We start from the raw sequence: 26,258 nt of genomic DNA, 5'->3' as shown, positions 1-26,258 counted from the left end.
TAGCTCCCCTGGTCTGGGATGGCTCAGCAACACAGATCCAACCTCAATACACACCGAAAGAACAAAAGTGGGCCAAAGACTCTGGGTGGCTGGTTGGCTCAGTTGGTTAGAGCGCAGTGCTCATAACACCCAGTTCGCCAGTTCGATTCCCACATGGGCCGGTGATCTACGCCCTCCACAACTAGATTGAAAACAATGACTTGACTTGGAGCTGAACTGCACCCTCCACAACTAGATTGAAAAACAATGATTTGACTTGGAACTGATGGGTCCTTGAAAAACACACTGTTCCCCAATATTCCCCAATAAAAATTTTTTTAAAAAGTGGGCTAAAGAAAGGGGCTACCTGCCTGTCTATAGGGTGGAAATGAGGATGGCCACCTTCACCTCCCAACAGCAAATCAATGGAAGAGCCTCAAAACTCTATATCAGGCCTTCCATTTAGGACAGGACAAAACCATACAGATGGCTCAGTTGTTATTCACAGGCAAAGACATTCACAAAACTATTAAAAACATCCTCACTTCCTGTGAAGTCTACAATAGAAACGATCCCCTAATATATCCCCAGGCACCCATAGAGATACAAAGACAGGGTAGATACACAGGGGAAGATTGGCAACTGAACTACACCTACCTGCTCAAAGCCAGAGGATACAAATATCTCCTAGTCTGGGTAGACACATTCACACATTGTTTTGAGGCCTTTCCCTGTAGGACTGAGAAAGCTATAGAAGTTGTTAAAGTTCTAATCACAGGGATCATACCTAGGTTTGTTCTCCCCAGGTTTCTCCAAAGTGATAATGGGCCCTCTTTTAAAGCCACAGTCACTGAAGGAGTCTCTTAAGCCTTAGGGATAGATTACCACCTCCACTGTGCTTGGTGGCCCCAATCCTCTGGCAAGGTAGAAAAGACGAATGACATTACCAAAAGACAACTTCAAAAGCTATCCCAAGAGACTGGCCAAGGCTGGACTGCCTTACTCCCGATAGCCCTCCGTCGCATTCGAAACACACCCAACAAAGGGGGCCTAAGCCCTTTTGAAATACTATATGGCAGGCCCTTCTTAACAAATGACCTACTGGTAGACTGTGAAACTATAGAATTAACCCAACATTTTACTTCCCTGGCCCAATTCCAACAGGCTATCCAACAAATATCGGGATCACAACTCAGGGAAGAAAGCAGTCCCCTATTCTCCCCAGGAGACGAAGTTCTTCTTAAAACTCTTTCTTCTCTATCTCCTAGTCTAGATCCGGTCCAGAAAGGTCCTTACATGGTAATCCTCTCCACTTCCACTGCAATTAAAGTACCAGACTTTGACTCCTGGATTCACCACTCCCGAATCAAGCCTTGGACACCCACAGATCAGAGGCCTGAATACTTCAGCTATCCCAGGGAGACCTAAAACTGATCCTATGTCACTCAGATTAGTGTCCAGATGGTGTAACTTAACCTCAAGAAGACAATAATTGGAGGTTACATTCTTCTACTACTGGTCTTCCTCCTTTACCTAGCTGCTACCCTCTTCTGTGTGGCCCTAGATCCAATGTTCCTCCTCTGCCACAAACTTTCGTGGATGGGCTTAAGCTTGGGACTAATCTGCACTGTGTTCTTAGGAATGATCCTCCTAGTCCAATGAAACCTTCCCAACATCTAATATGACCTTAACACTCTTCTCCCTTGCTCTCCTTGTAACTGTTACCCATGGCCACCAGGCAAAGGGAATTTTAGAATGGGTCCAGCTAATGGTGACCACATTTAACCTAACTGACTGCTGGATCTGTGAAAAGGAATCTCTGGGGACCATCACCCCGCCCCTACTGTCACCTGGCTACAGACTAATTGCACTGTTAATCTCTCAATCTCTTACACTATCCCCTTCCCCAACGAGGCCATTGAGGGACTGTTCCTGACTACCTGGAGGGAATACATGGAGAGTGAAAAACAACAGACTCCCTGGTCCAGTGAAGCCCACGCTCTCACCTGGCTAGATAGCCTAAGCCTTAACACCTCTGCCACTTTCCCACTTTGCTTTGAAAACGCCACCCATGCTGTACGCCCAGAATTATTCCTTGGACAACTTCCCCCCTCCCAATGTAAGTTCACATTTAAGGTCATCGCAGGCTCTGGAGAAGAACATTGGAATTCCTCAGGATACAGCACCCTATGGACATATAAATATCCCACTAAATATCACATGTTCCTTAGAACACCCTACCCCTCTCCAAGGAAGTCCTTTTCCACTACCTCAAACCAACCCTGTTCAGCGGGATGGTCCTGTACAGTCTGCAATACCTCTCAGCTCAATCTAGCCTCAGGACTGTCCTTTTCTGCACACTAGTTCTCCCTAAAGACCTACCCTTCCAGCGCTTTAGCCTCCACAATCTCCGACAGACAGACTTCACACAGATCTGACTTTAATCTGGCAAAGACTAGGTGGACCTCTCTCTGGTAGGACCAGACCCCAGACCCTCTACACCTATGGATTTACTCTTCATCTAATACCTGAACAGGGTCTCTTTTTCATCTGTGGTATTAAGGCTTATATTACCCTGCCCCCTGGTTAGACAGGCCACTGTAGCCTTCTTTCATGGCTCCCATTGCAGACTATGCTCCCAGCACCAGCTACATGTCACATGTTTTAAAACAATTCTGTCCCAGGGTATAAAATGCTGCAGTAGTGCCGGTTCTAATCCCGCTCCTAACAGGAATCTTAGGAGCATCTGGTATGGCCTTAGGGGGAACTTCCATTCATCTATCTATCCAATTAACAAAGGCCTAAAAAGAAACCACCACAGGAATATGAAAGCTTACCCAACAAGTAGGTTCACTAGCAGGGGTGACTCTTCAGAACAGATGGGCCCTAGCTTTATTAACGTCCTATGCAAGAGAGACCTGTGCATATCTTAAAGAGGAATGCTGTTTTTATATAAATTATCATACTGGGTCTGTAGTTACCCATTTAGACACTGCCAATGAACTAATAACTTCCATCAAAGGTCTCAGACTGGTGGGCGTCCCTTACAGCCCAACTCCTAAAATGGCTATGACCCCTCCTATCCCCTCTACTAATCCTCCTCCTACTACTCTCATTTGGGCCCTGCATCCTCAACCTACTCACTCGGTTAATCTCTTCTCGCCTAGAAGCCATAAAACTATAAATGGTACTCAACATGGAGATGCATATGGACCTACAAGACCTATCTGTCTACCGTGGGCCATTAAACTGCCCTCTGACCGACTAGCCCACTGTCGATCCATACTTTGCCCCTCCTCAGCAGGAAGCAGCCAGAGCGGTCTTTGTCCCTTTCCCTAATGGCAGTTAGGATTATGTTGCCACACAGCAGCCTACCCATCTGTCTCCTCGTACCTGCCCCTAAAGAAAGGAGAGTCTATGAGATGGATCCTTTCAGGGACTTTGCTTCACCTTTGTTCTTACACCTATGTCTCCCTGTTTGGCCCCAAAAGATGGCTGGTTAGTCAATGACAGGTAAGCTTCCCCACGGGGGGGTGGGGGGGCAACCCAAGCCAGATACAGTGACGTGGGGACCATCTGGGGTACTCACAGGGTTAGAGATGAGCACAGCCCCCCAACTTCCCCGGCTAAGATCTTAAAGGTAACCTGAAGGGTAAACACAGCTAACTACTATTGCCTAAGGCTGAGGTCACTAGAGGAAAAAAGGTAGCATTTTTAAAAAACAAGCCCCTAGTCAGTCTCTCAAGCCAGACCTCCACTCTTTTTTCCAGCCTCTCTGAAACTATTAGGGGCAATTGAAAAATCTTAGGTCCTCTCTGCAATTGTTTATAGTTCTGTATATATATAAAATCTCTGATATCTGTGCTTGTCTGTGTTTTATATATAATGTAATGGTTTTGCGTCTGGATGGTATTACCGGTTTATGATCTTTGATTGGCTTAAAGAAAAAGATTAAATGCTTATATAAATTAGAAATAAATAATGAAAACTAACCCAAGCACTTTCTGGGATCACGTGCTCTAAGAAAATATTTGATACTAAGGCTGGTTTAACTTTTGGTTAAATAGACATGTCTTTTAAGGTTATTAACATTAGATCTTTTGGTATCTTTTGTTTTACATGAGTTTGCAAAAATAAATTCATGTTATCTCTGTTACAAAATTTGTCAAGAAAATAGCTTGGGTAATAATTAACTTTGAAATCTCATAGAGTTAAGAACTAATAAATGTAACTAAAATAAAATGTTACAAAACTTTTCAGTAATAATAATGTTATATATATTATTCCAATTTTAATAGTTTTTTCCTTTCTTAATATGTGTATACTTTTTTGGCACCCTCGGTGTATATATTATATATATATAATATATATTATACATTATATATATTATATATGTATAGTATATATAGTATGTATATATGTATAGTACATATGCTATATACACACTGAAGGTACCAAAAAAATGTATACACATTTTAAGAAAGGCAAAAACTATTAAAATTGCAATACTCAATAAATACCAACAACCAAAGATGAATACAAGTCACATTTGACTTCTGCAATTGCAAGAGGTGCTCAAAGGGTTACCATCAGCATCCAGACACTTCTGATTATGGCAAACTACTGCATGAGCAACGTTGACCAAAGTGTCCACTTGTATAGATTTGTTTGGCACCCCTGGTATATGGATGCTTAAACATGGTTTCCCAAATTATTCTGGTAACTTGATACCTTGGAGTTTTGCTAGGGTGGGTTAAATGATAAAAATTATTAAATGTCTATATATTCCAAAATAACAAAATACTGAAATATTTATTGGATGGATCTGAGTTCAACTTTTGGTTTCTTGTTACAGGAAAAGCTAAAGGGTAAATTAAGATCCATTAATAAACGTGTTTTGTGTTTTAATGAAAACATGATTCTTAAAAAAATTAACTTTAGTAGACACTGGAACCACTTATTCAGTATTAAATACTAAGCTGGCTAACAAAAGCCCAGTGGGAATCATTGGCCATCTACATCAAAAAGCTTTTCTCCAACTTTTAGAATGTAAAATGAGAGGTTTAAAAATGACTTGTAGTTCTCTCTATGTACCAAAGTGCCTGATCCCTGCTTAGGTTGGGATCTTATATGTAAGCTCAAGTCCCAAATAACCTCTCACCCCCCAAAGCAAGAGCTACAACTACAGGTTCTGCCAGAACATGCTCTGCAGCTTCAGATGCTACTTGTAGCCTGGAAAAAACAGAAAGAGAAGCTGGGTCTCTGGAGATCTGTTACAAAGCTTCTATTTCAGCTGACTGAACCTGTCTGACCTGCCCCTGACAGACCCTGAATGGGAACTTTACACTGATGGGAGAGGTTTCATGGATAATGGACAGCAAAAAGCTGGGTATGCTGTTGTGGTGCTGGACAAGGTAATAGAATCTCATGCCCTCCCTGCTGGACTTCTGTACAAAAGTCCAAGCTAATTGCTCTCACCAGGGCCCTGGTGGGCAAATGTACGAGGCCTGACAATTAAGTTCATCAACTTAACCTAGAAAAGGTGCTACATACCTCATTGCTGAATATCACTATAGTCACCTTAGAAGTACTGCCCTTGGGAAGCTATGCACTGATGCCAGCACTTAGTCCACCCTTCAAAGCAATTTTGGAACTCTTTTTCTGGAATGGCCATCAGAGCTGTCGTTGTATGACCCTTGATGTCCTGAATGTCATCCAAATGTCTTCCTTTCAATATTTCCTTTATTTTTGGGTGAAAAAAGAAGTCATTGAGGGCCAGATCAGGTGAGTAGGGAGGGTGTTCTAATACAGTATTTGTTTATTGGCTATAAACTCCCTCAGAGACTGCTGTGTGAGCTGATGCATTGTCATAAGGCAAGAGCCATGAATTGTTGGCAAAAAGTTCTGGTCATTTTTGTCTAACTTTTTCATGCAGCTTTTTCAGCACTTGCAAATAGTAAATTTGGTTAACTGTTGGTCCAGTTGGTACAAATTCATAAAGAATAATCCCTCTGATATCAGAAAAGGTTAGCAACATCGTTTTGACTCTTGATTTGGACTGACAGAACTTTAGAGCTGATCACACACACAGCACTAAAGCTTGCCAGAGTGATGCCTTGGATTCACCACACTTGAATGAAGCAAGCTCTTATAGAGGAAACACTCAAGTCCAGCGACTCTGCAGGGACTTGTTCAGCCACTGAAAACTTAAAACTACTCTTTAAAAAATAGAAGAGGTACTGGGAAAGTTGTAAAAGGTTTGTGGGGGGAAAAACTTGAGAAAATTTTATATATGGTTAAGCTAAATGTGATTAATTAAATTTGAATATCAAAATTAAGCTGGTGCAAAATTAAAGCTTTCTCTCTCTGTTAATAAGTAAGACAAAGTTTGTTAGATTGTTGGTCTGCTACTGATATTATGAAAAAAAGCAAAAGCTGTGTAAGTCATCAGGATAATTTTTCTGTTTTATATTGTCTTAATTAGGTTCTTGTTTTCTCCACAATCGTAAGGACTAAATTTTGCTTATAATTATATAAACTTCTGTGTTCTAGGACTGCTAGAGTTCATGTGCCCTCCTCAGTGTCAGATATAGGAAGCTTAGCCTGATGTTTTCCCTAATCGGGCAGGACATTATAGTGATTTTGACCCATTGTTGCATCTTAATGAGAAGGCTCAGATGCTAGAGAAGGTCAGGGAATTTGTTTAAATGTCTTTAACAACTGAGACAGGGAAAACAAGGTATAAAGGAACAATGAGACTGGAGATGAGGCCAGAGACAGGCCAGATTTTTGGCTGCAGTTAATAGACAGGCCACCTCAGGGCCACCCTGGAAGCCCCAGAAGAGGCATACCAGGTAAAGGAGCCATCTTTGAATGTGAAAGCCCAGACCACTGTAGTAAAGAGTGTTCTAATCCTCCAAAACAGCCATGCTCCCTATGCAAACTAAAAGGACACTAGAGGAGGGGTTGTCTCCTTTTCTGAAGGGAGCAGGGACCAACTCCTTCCATGCAAATGGCTGTGATCACTGATGGGCCTGAAGTTCCCAGTGGCCCCCAAGTGGTTCTCATCAGAAGGGTGGAACTGTCGGTGACCCTTGATGGGGCAAGTAAGCCTGTTAGGTTCCTGCATTAATATGGAAGCCACTTACTCTGTCTTAACTGCTCACTCTGGACCTATTTCCTCTAAAACCTGTTCACCTGTGAAGATAAATAGATACCCCAGATTTGGGCTCATTTTACTCAGCCTGTTCCTTACCTTTTTCCTATACCTTAGAGGAAATGTAAAATAAGCAAATCAGACTAAAAAGGACTCTGGAAAAGTTTTATCAGGAGACCTCTAAGCCCTGGCTCTAATTGGTGCCCATTGCTCTCAATTTTGACTTTAATTCTGTTATTTGGAAAAGGTTCAGCAGACACTCAGGAAATTTGAGGACAAGCACCTCCCCCAGATTTACCCCTATACATTGTAGGGGACAAAGAGCTGTTAGAAGCCTAGAGGAGGAGGAGCCACTGACAGACCAGTTAGCTCCTAAATGGCAAGGACCTTTTACTGTGAGCTGCAGAGCGGCAGCAGCTGGGTCTACTTCCCTTGAATCAAATCTGTTTCATTTAAGTCTCCACAGGACTCTCCCAGAAGGAAGACTGTCACTCCTGTTCCTGTGAGCCAACTGAAGACCTTAAACTCTGCTTCAAACAGACAAACAAGTCAATCTCTCAAGGCTGATAAGTACTGATAAATGCTGGAGCTGTTCCTTATGCCTTTCTCTTGGGTCTCATTTTGGGTCTAGTTTTCTTCTTTACTTGCACCCCATCTGGGATGCCCATTGAATGCATCACCATGATCTTCTAGTCCCTTTGGCTCTCTTCCCCAGGCTCCTCCAGGAGGGAGAAGGAAAGTAACTTTATTGTCAATTCTTCTCAAGCTGCTTATCTTTGGCCCTTGTCTTTAGGTTTCATTTTCAGGTTTATGTCACCGAGGTCACAGCAGCTTCATCTCCAGATGGTCATCCAACAGGATTCCAACTAGTCGCTCTTGAGGATGACAAGCCATGCCAGCAGCCACTTGACCAATGGCCCAGTATTTTTCTCTTGCAGTTCCTCCATAGCCCCCTCCTTGCTGTAATAAAATAGCAAAGAATTCTGGTACCCACAGGCAGGCACTACACCCACACCCAGCAGGAAATAGCAAGGGCCTGGGGAAAGAGGAAGGAAAGAGCAAGGGTCATGCCTGTATTTCTAGATTTGAAAATTGCCTTAATCTCTTTATAAAAGGAATAATATAGTTGTTGTTTTTCCTCCCTAATCTAATTTTAATGATCTTATAGAAATAAAATGAACAAAGAATGGGGTATTGTAACAGTGACCCTATATCTTCTATTTTTAAAATTTAAATCTCTGATGTAATTTGATTTGACTGAGGTTTGCTTGGGAATTTTTGAAAAAAAAATTTTGTTTGCTTCACTCCCCTCCACCAAACCTTAATAACTCTATTTGCTGTAAGCATACCAGTTTCAATGGCTGTTTACTTTGGGCCAGTGTGCATGCCTGGCCCAGTAACTTGGGAGGGGATTTTTGCATCTGAATAGGATTCACTCTTGACCCTGGGGCAGACCGGTCTCTAAGGAGTGCTTTTTCCTGCAGTTGCCTGGCCAATTCCTCCTTCCTTTGTTCTGCCCCTCCCTGTGTGCCTATAAAATCTGTGGCAGTATTAGGAGAAGAAAGGCAGTTTTTGGAACAGGGAGTCCACTGTCTTCCCCTAATGCTGGCATTTTGGAATAAATCTGCTTTTCTTTCCACCACCCTCACCTCTCGAGTTTTTTGGCTTTTCTGTGGTGAGCAGCCAGACCTTTTGCATGGTAATACCTTAACTTATTGATTATTTGTCTCCCCCAACAAAATGCTTATTGAAACTGGCATTTAAAAATGTTCCACTTTGCCTTGAAGTTAACACTTACTTTACTGGTAGAAATGAACCAGCAATTTCTCTCTTGGTGGCTATTGTCTTTTGGCTAGAAACTTCTCTTTCTCCTACTCCCCTCTTTTTAAAAGCTTATAGGACAAAATTGCATCAGTTGCATCAAAAAGACTTTCTTTGCAAAGTGAGACCCTTAATGTACCTTAGAAATAGATGGTAAAATGGAAACAAAAAGATTCCTAGACCAGTCAGTGCAGTAACAATCTGGAAAATCAACAATAAAGTTATGCAGAGGGAAAGTAACCAGACCAAAAAATAGTACAGTGAATCAATTTTCATAAAACTCTAGAAAACGCAAAATAATCTGTAGTGATTACTGGTTGGGGGCATGACAGGTATTTTCACTATCTGAAAACACCTCCAGCCTAAGAGAAAGCTTGTAAGAGTTTATTGAACCAAACTGCCAACAATTGCCAGGAAGCAAAATCTCAACGGATTGAGAAAGTGCTCCACAAAATGGTGGTTTTGTTAGGTAAAAGTTAGAAAATGCAGGAGTGGGAGAGGATCCATAGTGCCTGTAGAAAAAGTTCATAAATAGCTTTGATTAACTCCCTCCAGCCATGTATCTGTTTTTGGGTTTTTTTGTTGTTTGTTTTTTAGTTTTTTAATTAAAGTTTATTGGGGCGCCAATTGTTAGTAAAGTTACATAGATTTCAGGTGTACAATTCGGTATTACATCATCTATAAATCCCATTGTGTGTTCACCAGCCAGAGTCAGTTCTCCTTCCATCACCATATAGTTGATTCCCTTTACCCTCATCTACCAGCTCCCTCCCCCCTTACCCTCTGGTCATGTATCTGTTTTTACAACAACAGTCCTCCACCCATTTTAGGAGTTCATGTCTTCCCATGGAAGAGTATGCACCACTTTTCCTGCTAAATCAATATGTAACCCCCTCACCCCACCCAGCAAACTGTAAGTCCTCAGCACAAGGGCTCTGGCTCGCTCTCGCTCTCGCTCTCGCTCTCGCTCTCGCTCTCGCTCTCGCTCTCGCTCTCGCTCTCGCTCTCGCTCTCGCTCTCGCTCTCGCTCTCGCTCTCGCTCTCGCTCTCGCTCTCGCTCTCGCTCTCGCTCTCGCTCTCAAGCTCTCTTGCCCTCTCTCTCTTCCCCTTCCCTCTTCCTCTCTCTCTCTCTTGCTCTCCCACTCTCCGTCTCCCACCTAGTCTAGGCCTCTCTCTCCGTTCAGCTAGGCACATTCTCTCACTGGTCTCTTGCATAATAATCAGCTTGCTGACCTTTGATTCTTCACTGTGTTGGCAAAAAGAACTGAAAACAATTTGCAGCTTATTTTATAAACAGAATCAAAGGAGGGGGGTTACATGAAATCCATTGGTGGTAGATTAAGAGGATGGGGGAAAGCAAAGCAGGGAAATCTCTGAGACTGGATAAAAGTAAATTGGAGAGACAGGTACTTATACATAAGTGGGTACAGAATAGTTAATAGTTCACTTTTTACAGCACATAGAGATGGTAATTAGGGGACAAGAGTAACAATGTGGGATTCTGTAGTTTCCTGCTCTGGTCTGGAAAAAAAGGGATTACTCTGTCATTCCAAAGGCATATTATTTCAGATGCAAAAAGACAACAGACAGGCTTACTTAAGATTGACCTTCGTCAAGGAAGTTACAGGCTAAAAATGTGACTTCGCGCCATGGCCCACCTTAGTTAAGAATTTTTATATTCATGCCATCCTATGTGGTTATTTTCAGTCTCCTGAGCCTGTCAGGTTTAATATGTAGTCTGTTTTCCATCTACAACTACCTTGATGGTTTCATGAGTATATGGATATATAAAAACTTACCAAATTATACACTATAAATATGTGGAATTTATGTGTGTGTGTGTGTGTGTGTGTGTGTGTATATATATATATATATATATATATATATATATATATATATATATATAATTATATAATGTAATTATATATTATATGAGTATATATTATGTATATAATATGTAATATATAAAATATATACCATATTTTGCTGTGTATAATGTGCTCTTGTGTTTAATGCTCACCCACATTTTTGGCCCAAAGTTTCAGAGAAAAACATCTTTCATTTTAATTTTTTAATTCAAATTTTTATTTGTTTACATTTAGGTACTTGTATTATAAAGGAATTTTAGCATTTCGGTATTTACTTATTTATTTTTTTAAGAAATAATTTTTTTAAACTTTTTATTTTTTTGTGTTTTCCCAGAACCCATCAGCTCCCAGTCAAGTAATTGTTTCAATCTAGTTGTGGAGGGCGCAGCTCATAGTGGCCCATGTGGGATCGAACTGGCAACGCTCTTGCTAAGAGCACTGTACTCTAACCAACTGAACTAACCTGGCTGTGCCTAGCATTTATTTTTTAACATATTATGAGAAATTTTGTTACAAATAATTACAAAACACAAGAACAGATACAAGGTACAATAAATTTTATGTACTGGTGACAAATTTACGATATTTACGCCTCATTGAAGGCCAAGAACTCTTCATCATTGCAAGTTCGTTGTATGAGTAAATTCAACAAAATTGATTATTGTACTCCAGGGTATTATTTTGCATATGGATATTGTTATTGATTTCTAGAGTTACACTTTTAACTCATAAGCATAAGTAAAAGAATTAAAAACATGTATATAGATATGGAATTAGTACTACCCACGTATAAAGTGCATCCTTATTTTTCTCTCCCAAATTTGGGCAAAAAAGTGTGCATTATACATGGGAAAATATGGTAGTTATACCTCAATAAAGCTGTTTCTAAGGGCCCATAATCTAATCTACAGCACAGAAACCTATCACATTACATTATTGTGGTTGTATAAGTGCAATTTATACTAGCAACATAAAAAAGAAATGGTAAAGAAGACAGGAATAATTTATTTTGCCAGATTGACAATGAATGAAAGACATTTAAATGCATTTATGTTTATGATACACACATATACAGATTACCTAAAAGGTAATCAAACTACCACAAGGCAAAATCTGTTTATTCTGATGAAGGCACCCTACAGTAATAAACACTATTCTCAGTGCAAGAAAGATCATGTAGACGAAAAGATAAGAATATTGAACCCATAATCAATAAGGTAGAACTTATAGCTATAAATTAAGAGGCTAAACCTTTTTTACATTAGGAGACTATACTTTTTTTTTCTCCATGAGCTCATGAAATAGTCACAAAAATTGATCATATATTAGGTCAGAAGGAAAACATTAATAAATTAGATAATATAGAATATTACAAACAACACTCTCTGGTCACAATGCAATAACACCATAAATTACTGACAAAATTGAAAAACAAAAAGGCCTATTCATTTGGAAATTTAAAACCCCGCTTCCTAAACAATTATTGGGTGAAAGGGGAAATACAAACTGAAATCACAAAATTTCTTAAAAACAGTGACACTATCTCATAGTGAAACACCATCAAAATCTATAGAACACATTTCAAGAAATGAGCACAGAAAAATTCATAGCACTAAATGCTTTTATCAATAAAAATGAAAAAGTTATAATTATAATGTATTGAATTCTTAGCTCAAAAGAAAAATAACAAATAAACTAAAAAATAGCAAAAGAAAGGAAATAATAAAGCCAAAAGCAGAAGGATAAAAAAATGTAGACCTACTATTTCAAAATTGTGTTTTCTTTATTGAAAAACAGAATTAAAAAAAAAAAAAAGACAAACCACCAGCTAAGTTGACCAAGAAAAAAGGAAAAAAGCACAAATATAAAAATAGAAAACGCCAAAGAGGAAAATGTTAAAACAAAAAATTGATTAAAAACATGAGGTTACTTTAAAAACCTACATACAAATAACTTTGAAAAGCTATATAAAAAGGATAATTTTTTTAGGGAAATGCAGACTTTCAACTGAACAATATTTATAGAAGAAATAGATATATTATCAAGAAATTACCCCCCAAAAAGAGCACAGGGAATAGATGACTTCAGTGGGAGAGTTTTTAAGGAGGTTTCTACAAATCCTTCAAACATTAGATGCTCCAAAACTGCTGTACATTGTTCAAAGCATTTAAAAAGAACATTAAGAAGAAAGTAACACGTTGATAATTAGATCTAATAAACATGACATATACAAGAAAACTACAGTCCAATACCACTGAAGAAAAAATGATAAAAAAGTACTAAATAAAATATTAAATAAGCAGAATTTAAACCACATTAAAAATAAAATACACCATGACCAAGTGGTATTTATTCAAGCAATTTAAGGTTGGTTGAATATTAGAAAAGTCATTAATATACCATATAATAAATTTAAGAGGAAAAGAATCATATGATAATCTCTATGCATGCTATAAAAAGCCCATAGCAATAGTCAATACTTTCTCTAATTTCTATTAAAAACACAAAAATATAAAACAATAAGTAATTTCTTAATATGTTAAAATATATACACTATTCTTAAGGCTAGTATCTTAATGGAGACTCTAATGGCATTTTGAGTAATTTTAAGAAAAGACAAGAATGCTCACCATTTCCACTATTATCTAACATTATAACAGAGGTATTACCTGCTATAATTGGATAAGAAAAATCATGAGTTATATTAATTTGTAAAGAAGTAAAACTATCTCTAGAAAATACTAGAAAATCAATGAACAGTAAAAATAATTTAAATAGTGAACTCAATAAGGTATCAGGAGATATAATTAACATACAAAAAGCAATAATTGTCATAGACACAATATGTCCAGGTAGAGGATATATTGGTAAAGAAAGCTTGATTTATAATAGCAACAAAGATGATTAAATGCTTAGGAAGAAACTAGACAAAATGTGCAAAATTTATAAGGAGAAACACTCCTGAAAGAGGTAGAATTAGATTTGAAGAAAAGGAAGGGCATCTCTGTTCTTGGATAGGATAACTCCACATCATAAAGACTTCAATTTAACACAATCCCATTAAAAATATCAATCTCTTGTTTTAGGAAGCTAGACAAGTTGATGCTAAAGTTCATAAGAAAAATCAAACATGCAGAAATAGTCAGGAACACACTAAGAAATAAAAATTACAAAGGTTGACAAGTCCTACCAGCTATTAAACCATACTGTAAGTATCCATAATTAAAACAGGGTGCTACTGCCACAAGAATAGATGTACAGATTAGTAGAATAAAATAGAAAGTACTGAGATAGATGTAAATAAGTATGGAAAAAATAAAGGTAGCATCTTAAATGATGGAAGCAAAGATGGGCTTTTAATAAATATTGCTGGCACAACTGGGCAGCCACTTAGAAAAAAGATAAAACTAGATCCATATCTCAAACCATACATAAGAACAAACACTGTACTGATCTGGAAACTAAATTAAAAAAAAATATATATATATATATATATATATATATATATATATATATATATATATATATATATATAAAATTTAATAAATTTAACTAGAAAAAATGTGGTAAATTCCTCTATAAACTCAGTGTAGGAAAAAGTTTTCTAGCACTGACTCAAAATCTAGGGGCAGTAAAAGGAACAATTCATAAATTTGAGCGCATATTTTTTTTAATGTCATGGTAAAGTAAAAAAAGAACTGCCAAATTAGAAGAAAAATTTGCAATATGTATCACAGATAAAAGGCTAATATCTATAATATATTAATTCTTAAAGTTAAAGGAGAAAAGGACCAAAATTGTGATAGATAAATGGGAAAGATAATATGAACAGATAATTCACAGAATTTAAATAAAATGGTCTTAAACATATGAAAAGATGTTGAACCTCATTCATAAATTACCCTTGAATATGAATTTCTCACCTATCTGAATACCTAAAATTAAAAAGTCTGATAGCAATAAAAAAGTGTGAGGGGTATTTCTATGAACTGACTTGGAATGCTTTCTAGGATATATTGTTAAGAGAAGAAAGGAAAATACAAAAGGATACTACCTTTCATGTAAGAAAGAACAAATAAGAGAATATACAGGTATCTTCTCATTTTGCAAAAAGAAACACGAGAAGTATAAACCAGAAATGAATGAGACAGGTTACCTCCAGGAAATGAGTGAGAGTAGAGTGAAAAGTATGGGGATATGGGGGGGAGTAAGATGTGGGGAGAATGACAGTTCTCTGAGTGTGTGTTTTTTAATAGTCTTCTCTTGCTATAGTAATAATTAAAATCAACAAATGTCAGACACAATTAATTTTTTAAAACTCACAAAATTATTACTTGACATGATGTCTGCTTTTTCTTGGTTTTTAGATTCCTGAATTAATAGTTTATTTTTTAATTCAACAACTCTTCTGAGAATCTACCATTTGCAGAGTGCTATGCTAAGTGTAATGAAGACTTTAAAATGGATTAAGATACTATAATTAACCTCAGGAACCTTATGTTCTAAGTAATGTCTTATGTAGAAAACAAACCAAAATATTATGAATGTCCAAAAGAAAGGCAAAAAAGTCTATTCACAAAATAAAATCAGAAAATTTATGTTATGAAGATAGATTGCTACAAGTATACATCTTAATTTAATTCTGATTCCTTTATTATTTTATATCATACTTTCTTCTAAAAGTAATATAAAGCAAGTTAAAATGAAAGAGATAGATATACTAGAATCATTAAAAATGTTAAGGAATGTACATCAAGTAAGGAAGTGGAGAAAGAAGTGTGTGGGGAAAAAATAGGCAAATAAAAGATACAATGTAGGAAAAAGCTTATGTGTGAACTACCAGAAGAGAAGGCATAAAAGGAAAACCACTGGTAAGTCACAGAGTCCTTATTATCTAATTAAAAAACTCAGATCAGTTTATCAGTTGAATGGATTGTCAGACATTGAAGACCCTAAAGAAACTCTTTCTATGATCTCTTGTAACACAAGAAGCAATAAATATCTATATAGTGTAAACCTCCGATAGTAGAATTCCCTGTTACTTGCAGCTAAGAGCATTTCCAACTGATACACAATCTGTGAACCAGACAGGATGTGATTGTTTCAAATACCTTAATATAATTGTATCAATCTAAATAATTCCATCAGTTAGACCTTCAGAGGGAAAAAAAACAACCAGAAAATGAATAATATACAAACAAAATATAAACAAACAAACAAACAAACAAGGTAAACAAACAAACACCTTTCTGTGTTTGTAGAAACTGGATACCTAAGCCCTGACCTTATATTCAATGGATTTCAGATCTGAAGGAGAAAGGGAAGAAAGACTGAGGAGCTGGATCCAACAGATCCACCTGACTCTAGTGTTGTAGTTGACAAAGGACAGATGAGTTTGGAGGTCAAATAAAGTCCAGCCAGCTGTTTTAAAAATTGGTAAAACATAGGTCGCATATCAAGGATCAGCACTAAAGACAAGGGAAAACAGATGTTTGAAGTTGCTACTCCCTGGATCAGATTTTACATGTAATAAAAAGTGAATTATGTTTATTATCTTTAATAATATCCTGTTTTAGTCTTGTGAGTCTAGAGTGTTTCATTCAGGGAATGAGATATTAATATTTTATGTTGTTAAAATCCTGGCTTCTACTTTTATATTTTATCATTTCAATTCTTAATCCAAATATGCTAGATAATAATGAAATACCTAGTGATTGTTTTAAACATATGGAAAATGGTTAAAATGAGACTAAGCAGAAGGTTGCTGGATCTAATTGCTAATTATACATTCTTTTAGATTTTAAAAAAATACGATATATACTTGTTCCATGATTAATAGAATAAGAGAAAGTCCAAATCTAGTAAAAATAACAAATTCAGAGAAATATGAACAGAAAATTGAGACCAGAATTAATAGCAATATAATCTTTGCTATGTTAATACAGAGACTTTTAAATGAGAAGAAATTAGGAAAACCTATACCAAATCTATGGCAACATATCCATGTCTGAATCACCAGTTCACGTGGGTGATTATTTCTGAGATGGATACAGATGACAGGTCTATTAGTAGGCCTCACACAGGGCAAGCAATGAGGAAAATGCCACTACGCCTTCCTGTGCAAGTCTCAAAATAGGCTGACATCATCCATGTTTAAAAATATATAGCAAAGGTTATAGGGTACCGAGGCAACCAGTTGTATTTCATGAAAGCACAGACCATCAGACATAGAGAATACTACCGTATTTCCCCGAAAATAAGACCTAACTGGAAAATAAGCCCTAGCATGATTTTTCAGGATGCTTGTAATATAAGACCTAACCCAAAAATAAGCCCCAGTTAAGATTGTCAGCCAGATGGACGCATTTGGTAGGTCCATTGCAACACATGACGGATGTATTGAATTATAAAATGATAATATTAATATATAATTAAATATAAATAAATAATATTATTGACAGTAGTACTTAAAATAAATGTTAATATAAATTATAATTAAGTATTTGTAAATACCCAACGGGCTGCCTTTGGATGAGAGATAAATGCCTATGTAAACAGATAAACTCGAGACTTATTGCCGAATGACCAATCTGAGTACAGACACAACACACGACTAACGTATGCATAGATAACGAATGGACATGCTTGTGTCTAATATGAATCTTCATAATTCAATACGTCATGTGTTGTAACAGACATACTTAATGCACTTGTGTGAAATGAAACGTTCTCTGAATTTTGGTGCCTGCAATTTTTCGTCGTTTTTGTGTGGACCATCATTCTTCACTGTCATCATTTTTGTTGCCACTCCTGTCTCGTAAGTCTTCAATTAACACTTGATTTAATGATAGATTTAAAGGGAATAATATTTTGACCCCGAGACAAGATGAGTGCAAAAAGAAAGAGCTATTCTGTCGAGTACAAGAAAGGAATCATGGAGGACTCCCGGGGCAAGAATCTTATGGCTTTCTACAAAGAGAAGAAGTTGGATCTCTGAATGGTCTGAAAATGGTGAGCAGAGTAGGATAACCTTAGTTAACAGGTGGACAAGGGAAATGCTGAGAAGCGCAAGTGTGGATCAGGTCGGCAGCCATTATTTCCTGAACTGAAAGACATCATCTATGAATGGATTGCTAACAGGAGAGGATAGCCTTTGGTTGTGCACAGGGCTGATATTCAAGCATTGGCACCTGCAATGGCACCACAATTAGAAATATCCCCAGAAGAATTCAAAGTATCACAACACTGGCTGGATGGCTTCCTTCAGTGATATGAACTGTCTCTAAGATTGACAACACTGTTCAAACTGGAAGATACTGAAATTATTAAATGTGCACTTGCATTCAAGTCCTTTGTTGATGGCACTGACTTTTCTAAATACCAACTCTCCGATTTTGATTGCTATGGATGAAACTGCAGTGTTTCTGGGTGTGGGGACAGAGCCCCAGAGAGCAGTTTCCAGGCTCTCATCCTTATGTGGAGGGGTGCTGGCTTGGGTGGTAGATGGCTGTCAGCTGTGGCTAGTTGGCCATCAGCTGTAACCATTGAGCCATTGGCCACTAATATAACTGCTGAGGCTACAGAGGGAAGAAGAGCAGAGTCGAGGAGAGTGGAGGAGAGTCGTTGGTCGGTTGGCAGAAAAACGGACAGCAGGTTGCACGTCGTGTGAACCCAGCCTCCAGTGAGACCACAGTGGTATGACTTCCCTACCTATGGCTCCATGGGTGTTCCTTTTGGGCCTAGCCACATCCTGTGTTCTTATGTGGGGAGCGGGAGCAGAGACCCCACATGACACCCTGCACGACAATGCGCCAAGGATCACAAATGGCGATTGGTCAGAGAGGTGCCTCGTCAATCTACATTCCTTCCACTGGTTACAAAAGTGCACGTGTTACCTGCATTTTGGCAATTCATCTGGATGGAAAGAATGCCCCACCTCTAATTATCACTAAGGGCAAGGAAGATAAGGTTGAACGTGTTTCAGGCATTTATGTTCTAGAAACCGAAAATGCCTGGTGCACACAAGCAGTTACAAGGAAGTGGGTCGATTTAACACTGTCACTTGTTCTGCGAGGTGGCCAAAGAGGTCTTCTGGTCTGGGATTCAGCCAGCAATCACAGCACTAAAGACATGAAGAACTTCCTCGCAGAGAGAAGACTAGATCAAATGATTCCCGCAGAAATGACTGCCTATCTCCAGACTCTTGATATTGCAATAAACAAGCCATTCAAGGACAATTTGCGCATGGAAATCAATGACTACCTTAAAAATAGAACGAAGAGAAATCATTGTGGAAACTTTGTGAAGCCTCGCCTGCAAGAGGTCGTGACTTGGGTAAAGAATTCATGGGATAAAATCACTGACAGCTGTGTTGCCAATGCACTATGAACAGGCTACATTGACAAGAAGTGCTCATTTAAGGTGAGCTCTATTGTTGGACATGAGAGGTTGGGGCCAACTGTTCTACAGTAAATGGAGTCGCCAGAAATTCAAGCCAGAATTCGGGTTTTGGAGAGCTATGACGATGTTCCAGAAAAAGACGTATTTGAATAAATGTAAATTTTTGTACATGAATAAATGTAGATTGTTGTACATGAAAAAATAAGACATCCCCTGAAAATAAGCCCTAATGCATCTTTTGGAGCAAAAATTAATATAAGACCCGGTCTTTTTTTCAGGGAAATATGGTATTGGCCTTCTATTTGGTAATCTTCTAGGCAAAGCTGCCACTTAGATGGTCTATTTTCTAAAGAACTGTGAGGACTTGAGTTCTGAGTCATCCCACACTCTTAATTCTTCTGTCCTTTTTACATAGGTAGAAGGCAATGTGACTCTAAGAGTTTTAATATTCCTAATCTCTAGGTCTTTTCTTCCTATGCAATTCAAGGCAATCATCAACTATTTTTCTCCCTTCTTGGCATTTGCACTTTTACCCTGTGAATAATATTATACTATAAAATAGAGCCTCTACCAACCCAGAAAACAGCCATCCAGGAAGTTTGTGTACACAAAATTTAGTTAAAAATGAGGGAGTAAGCCAAAATAGCTCTCAAACAGTCAATGCATGTCTAATAACCAGTACTTGTCAACATATATTTTTATTCACTTCTGAGTTATCTAATTTTGACAACTTATTAGAAATAGCAAATTATAAAGTTTGATATTTTGAAGAAATAGACTAGAGTAGACCTGTCAAAAACATATACCTGATGCTGAAAGGGGCAAATCTGTGTCCCAACACCTCACACCAACAAGTCTGTAGCACAGACTAAATACCATTTGTTACTGATGTAGGTAGGCAGTAGTATCATAAACTCTGAAAATTGGGAAGGATCCTAGAAACCTAGTCACATTCCTGTAGGAATTTCTCCTACAACATTATCCCACGGTGATGCTTTCCTCACAGTGTGAACAAAAGGTATTTTGTAAAACATTTTTAGAAAGCTTGTTCTTAGAAAGTCAAAAACTGTTTCCTTATAACTTCAATTTATTGATTCTAATTCATTTACTCAACCAACATTTATAGAGTAACTACTTCATGAAGTAGACAGTATTTTCACAAAAACAAAACACAACTGCCCCTATCCATCTATACAGACACACAAATGTATATAAATAAAAATAAAGCACTAATTACCCTTCCTTTGCCACTGTCTCAATTTCTTCATTCCAAGTCTCAGTACTACTTACCTGAATCATACCTCCCAAGAAGGAAATGGCAGCAGCAATACCAATTCTTTGCATCTCAAAATCAGATAAGCCCAGCATACTTGTGTTACTCTGTGAGGTGAGGTTCTTGCTACTTGAAGGGAGAAGCCGTTCCACTGCGTTGGCTGATATTAAGGATGTCAAGGCAAAAGTGCCTAAAAGGTGAGGTGGGATAGGGAATCTCTTATTAATAACAGACTCAATAAAAATTGTTCGGTTTTCCCTGCTTTCTTTTTGCAGTTGATATCCAATTTCAAAGCCTTGCGATTAGAGAATATGCTTGGTATGATTTCAGTCTTCTTAAATTTGCTGAGGCTAGTTTCATGTACTAACATATATGGTGGCCGAGACATGGAAACAACCAAAGTGTCCTTCGATCGATGATTGGATAAAGGAGATGTGGTATATATACACAATCGAATACTATTCTGCCAGAAGAAAAGATGAAATAGTGCCATTTGTGACAACATGGATGGATCTTGAGATTATGAAGCTAAATGAAATAAGTCAGACAGAAAAAGTTGAGAACAATATATCTTCACTCATATGTGGGATATAAAACTGAAAGCAGCAAAGGAACAAGACAAACAAGCAAAGAAACAAAAACTTATACACACAGACAACAGTATAGTAGTTACCATAGGGTAAGGGGGGAGGGGGATGGCAGAAGAGGGTAAAGGGGGTCAAATATATGATAATGGAAGGAGAACTGACTCTGGGTGGTGAGCACGCAATGTGACATATAGATGATGTATTATAGAATTGTACACTTGAAACCTATGTAATTTTACTAACCATTGTCACCCCCATAAATTTAAGTTTTTAAAAATTGTTGGAGTCCACCATTAAAGTTGAATCAATGTTGCAAAAACATGCAGAGCTGTTAGAAACACTCTCCTCTGCACCCCCACTCCTCCACCCTTCACTGAACTCCATGGAATGAATAGACACTTACCTACATTTACACATGTTCCTTCAACATACAGCCATACCCATCTACTTGCTATTCCTTCCCAGTCCATACATTTTCCCACCTGTCTGCAAACCTGCAGAGAATGTTCTCAGGGAGGGGATTAAGATCATGGACTGGATTTGAATTCAGCTCTTCCATTTATCACTAATGTGACTTAAAGGATATTACTCTGAGTCTAAATTGCCTCATCCATAAAATAGGAGTCATATATACCTACATTTCAGAGTTTCAGGGAATATAAATGAGATGATAAATATGAATACCTCAGTACACTCAGTATTTACATACAATTTACTTGCTGTAATCTAAGGTTCTTTGTTTGATATGCTTGCTCTTCTTATCTATGTATGCAAACCCTCTTGTCTTTCAAGGGCTGGCTCCAATCCTATATTCAACAAGGATCCATCCCAGATTCTGCAAGCTAGGTTTGATTTTTCCACTCTGCTTTCATAGCAGAGTAGACCTTTATTATATTATAACAACATTCTGTGGTCCATAAAATGGTTAAGTATACCATTTCTATCTACTAAATTAGATAAGGTTCAATGATATTTCCCAAGAATTGTCCTGGCCTCACACAAATGTGGAACCATTTTCAGTGTGTTGTCTTCCTTCCAAGAGTTCTGATGTCTGTCATCTGGGCATGCAGCATGTCTGAGAATGTAGCCAAATGGGCAGATAAATATCAATTCCCACAGAGAGAGCTAAACAAATTTGGGTTAAAGAAACAAACTGCAGTATTGTGTAAACATTCCCACTTACTCTTTACTGAAAGACCTTACTTTGCTCCTGGTCATTTGTGAAAAACGGCCTGCGGCAAGATGTAGATATCCTAACACAAAACATGTAACAGCATAGAACAAGAGAGACATGAATCAAATAGGAATAGTTCTCAATGGAAACTCAACATAGAATAACCTGACCTTGAATCCCAGCACTGCCACCTCAATCTCTTTACCTAAAGACAGATAGCATTCCTCACCAATGGCGTTGTTATGAGGCTTAAATGAAATAATGTGATACAGCACATATCACAGTATATGGCATGTAGTTAGCAGCTAAAAAGATAACTCTTAATAAGACTAAGATCAGAATGCTCTGTTATGGTCTGTTATTCTATGCTCTTTGCTGTTCCATTGAGTTGATGTCACATAAATACATACAGCAAATTGAATACAGTTTTCTTAGGGAATTAAGTAAGCCTCAATAAATCATCAGTAAATAATAACCATCATGTTTGTTCATTGTCATTATCATAAAGTTCTAAATTAATTGCCCATCAAGGAATAATTATATCTAATGATTGCAGACAAGATTCTGTCACCCAGAATGGACTACACCAAGTAAAGAATGTTTGACATAGAATCTGCTCTTGATAAGACATAATTTCTTCAGGATGTTACATCAGAATTTCTCAAAGTCTGATACTCTTTAGAGTAAAAAAGTGTGCCTTTTTGGTTTAAATCTCAGAGAGCATAGAACAAAATGATTTTACAAAATCCACTAAACAAATGACTACAAAATTAAAGATGAAGATATTCAGGAGTTAATTTTTGAGTTTAGGCCTATCTTCCAGGAATTTAGAGGAAGATAGGAGGGAACTGAATAGTAAGAGAAAAGAACAGTCCAAAATGTTTTGTTGAATAAAGTAAAGTGAGCCTCACTTTTATGTAAGTCACATCCCAAGAATATGTCCAAAGAGAGCAATGGATATGAAGATATTCACTGTGTCAACATAGATATAGGAGTACAGCCTCTTTATAAGGATGATGCTTTGCTGTTTCTTAGGCATCTGAGATCAAGGATGTTAGGGTTGCAGGTGAATATGTGAGGACTTTGTGAATGACATTCCATCTTTTGTATGTTATAGGTGTCACCCTTGTTTTTATCTCGTGTTTATCTATTCTCTGCTCTTTTCCTTACTTTCTCAACTTTTTACCTGGTTGGGCTTTAAGTCTACTAGTGAGAACTTTAAATACCACTAAACCCATATAGTAGCTTAACAGTAATATGGGTAGCAGGGCCTACTAGGAAGAGAATATGGGCCTCAGAGTTGGACAGACCCAATTTCAAATCCCAGTTCTGCTGCATATTAACTTGTAATCTTAGTCAAGTTACCTAAAGTCTCTCAACTTCCTTATGTGCAAGATGATAAAATTTTATAGTTATGAAAGTTGAGTAGAGATTAAATGAGGTTTCATATATATATATATATATATATATATATATATATATATATATATATATATATATATATATCACAACTCCTACCACCTTGTAGGCCTTCAGTAAATAATTTTTTGCTTATTTTCTTTGATTCTGAAAAGTTCCCAGTAGAGTCTCCCTGCTGTTTTCTCTAAATGCTTAACAGAATATGCTCTTTAATTTTTTTTCTAATTTAGAAGATGAGTATATCCCACAAATTGTCACAGATGGGTTATCTTCAACAATTCTGTTTCCACTGGATTCAAACTTTTGTCCTAGACATGTTCATTGCAAATCACAAGAAGTAATGAATGATTTGTTGCTTTAAAAAATTACATACATTTTAACTAAAATAAAAAAATTGACATTGTTGAGCAAAACAGCACATTTGGGGTCTTTACACTCTGGCTTTTGAATTATTTGCTTTTAAAGATGCCTCTAGCATAAATTATTATTGCATTTAGGAATTCAGTATTGCATTCTGACTACTTAACTTGCAGGTTAAATTCCAGATATAGTAATTTTTCTTTATGAAATCAACATCAGTCTCTTAATAATAACATAGAAGTAGGAATTCCCACACACATGTATACACCAAAATAAAATGCAGTAAAATGATTAAAGAGAGGAATATGTCCCCTATATCAAATGTCTGCAGGAACTTTATGGTCTATGTGTTTAAGATCATGAAAAGGTTAAAAAAATTAGTTTTTATATTTCCCTTTAGATCTATAATATTGTTAATATTATTAATAATAATATTTAAATACAGAGTCTTATATAAATGGATAAATATATTACCATGAGGCAAAAGGATAATCGCTTCTATACCGATTCTAAAAAATTCTAAATGTATTGTGATAAAAAGGAAATGAGAAAGTCCAGCTGGCTCTGTCCTTTGGAGAAGTACATAGGACTTAAAATACCCTTAGTACTTATTGAGTGATAAAGTGACTAAGTTAAGTCTGTAAATTATATGTATTTTGCGATGTACGAGTATGTTTTTTAACTAATAGACTACAAGTTTCCTGTAGCTGTTAATAATATTTGTTAAATACAGAGTCTTATAAAAATAGCAATTTCAAATGATGCCACAAGTAAAATGTCTAAAGCAATTCCTTAGGAATAAAATGGTTTGTGTAAATGCACATTTAGGTAGGTAACAAGTTGTGTGTTTTTGACTTCTCAAAGTAATTATAAAAGGTTTTTTCCCTTTTCCTTTTATCCCATGTTTAAGAGAGGAAATGCTTTGAGGTCAGCTCTAAAACTACCTGTTTTTTCTTAATAATGACATATTTAAATGTTTCAAAAAGTGAAAATAAATTGTAAGGAAATTAGAGAGTAAGATAATTTGGAAATAACAGGCTTCCAGAACTTCTAATTCATTATTGTGCTTTTCTATTTTTGCAGCAACACAAAAGGAAAGTCCATTCTTGAGCAATTGGTTGTAAAGAAGAAAAGTCTGGGCTTTAGATTTGGCCACAACTGGGTTATAATCCGTGCACCTGTGAGCTTCAGCTGTGTTTTCAAAGAAACCTTACTGAATTTCAGGGTTTTTGTTTTAACCTAAATGTGCAGATAATTACGTCTGTTTAAAATCGTTGTGTTGGGACAAAATAAAATAACCTATGCAAATATTTTCATAAAGCATTTAATGAATAGTGCATCTATGGTTCTCAAATTTAAATACATGCATTATATATAGTATACATATATATGTACATACATATATATTACATATAAATATAATGTGTATACAACAGAACATATATATACATACATATATATGTATGTATGTGTGTGTGTGTGTATATATATATATATATATTATATATATATATGTATATATATATATCCCAAAGTATTTGTGTAAATGCTGATTTTTATAAATTAAAGTTTTATTAAATTAAAGTTTATTGGGTTGAGAATGGTTTGTAAAGTTTCATAGGTTTTAGGTATACAATTCTTTAATACATCATCTATATATTGCATTGTGTGTTCATCACCCAGAGTCAATTCTCCTTCAACCACCATTTATTTGACCCACTTTACACATATCTGCCACCCCCTAAACCTTTACCCTCTGGTAACCACTAAACTATAGTCTATGTCTATGAGTTTTTCTTTCTTTATTTGTCTTGCTCCTTTGTTGTTTTCAGTTTTATATACCACACATCAGTGAACTCATGTGGTTCTCGACTTTTTCTTTTTTTTTTTCATTGTCACTCCAATACATTTTTTTAAAATTTATTTTTTAAATTTATTGGGGTGACAATTGTTAGTAAAATTACACTGATTTCAGGTGTACCATTCTGTATTACATCATCTATAAATCCCATTGTGTGCTCACCACCCACCCAAAGTCAGTTCTCCTTCCATCACCATATATCTGATCCCCCTTACCCTCATCTCCCACCCCCCAACCCCCTTACCCTCTGGTAACCACTAAACTGTTGTCTGTGTCTATGAGTTTCGGTTTCTCATTTGTTTGTCTTGTTCTTTTGTTGTTTTGGTTTATATACCACATATCAGTGAAATCACATGGTTC

The 26,258-nt window shown here is 36.9% G+C and overlaps 1 protein-coding gene across 1 annotated transcript in view; it reads right to left on the bottom strand.

The window, feature by feature from the left end:
- SLC26A7 (solute carrier family 26 member 7) overlaps positions 1 to 26,258 on the bottom strand; it is a 263,341-nt gene that overhangs the window by 163,592 nt on the left and 73,491 nt on the right. The window contains exon 3 of the mRNA XM_088799743.1: positions 20,515 to 20,687. Within this exon, the coding sequence (XP_088655869.1) occupies positions 20,515 to 20,687 (173 nt within the window). The remainder of the gene's footprint in view (positions 1 to 20,514; positions 20,688 to 26,258) is intronic.

The sequence above is a fragment of the Rhinolophus sinicus genome, chromosome 7 (genome assembly GCF_057876585.1).
Source record: "Rhinolophus sinicus isolate RSI-liver-muscle chromosome 7, RSI-T2T, whole genome shotgun sequence".
Classification (NCBI taxonomy): domain Eukaryota; kingdom Metazoa; phylum Chordata; class Mammalia; order Chiroptera; family Rhinolophidae; genus Rhinolophus; species Rhinolophus sinicus.
Note: the sequence above shows the minus strand (reverse complement) of the source record. Positions and strands in the feature narration are given on the sequence as shown.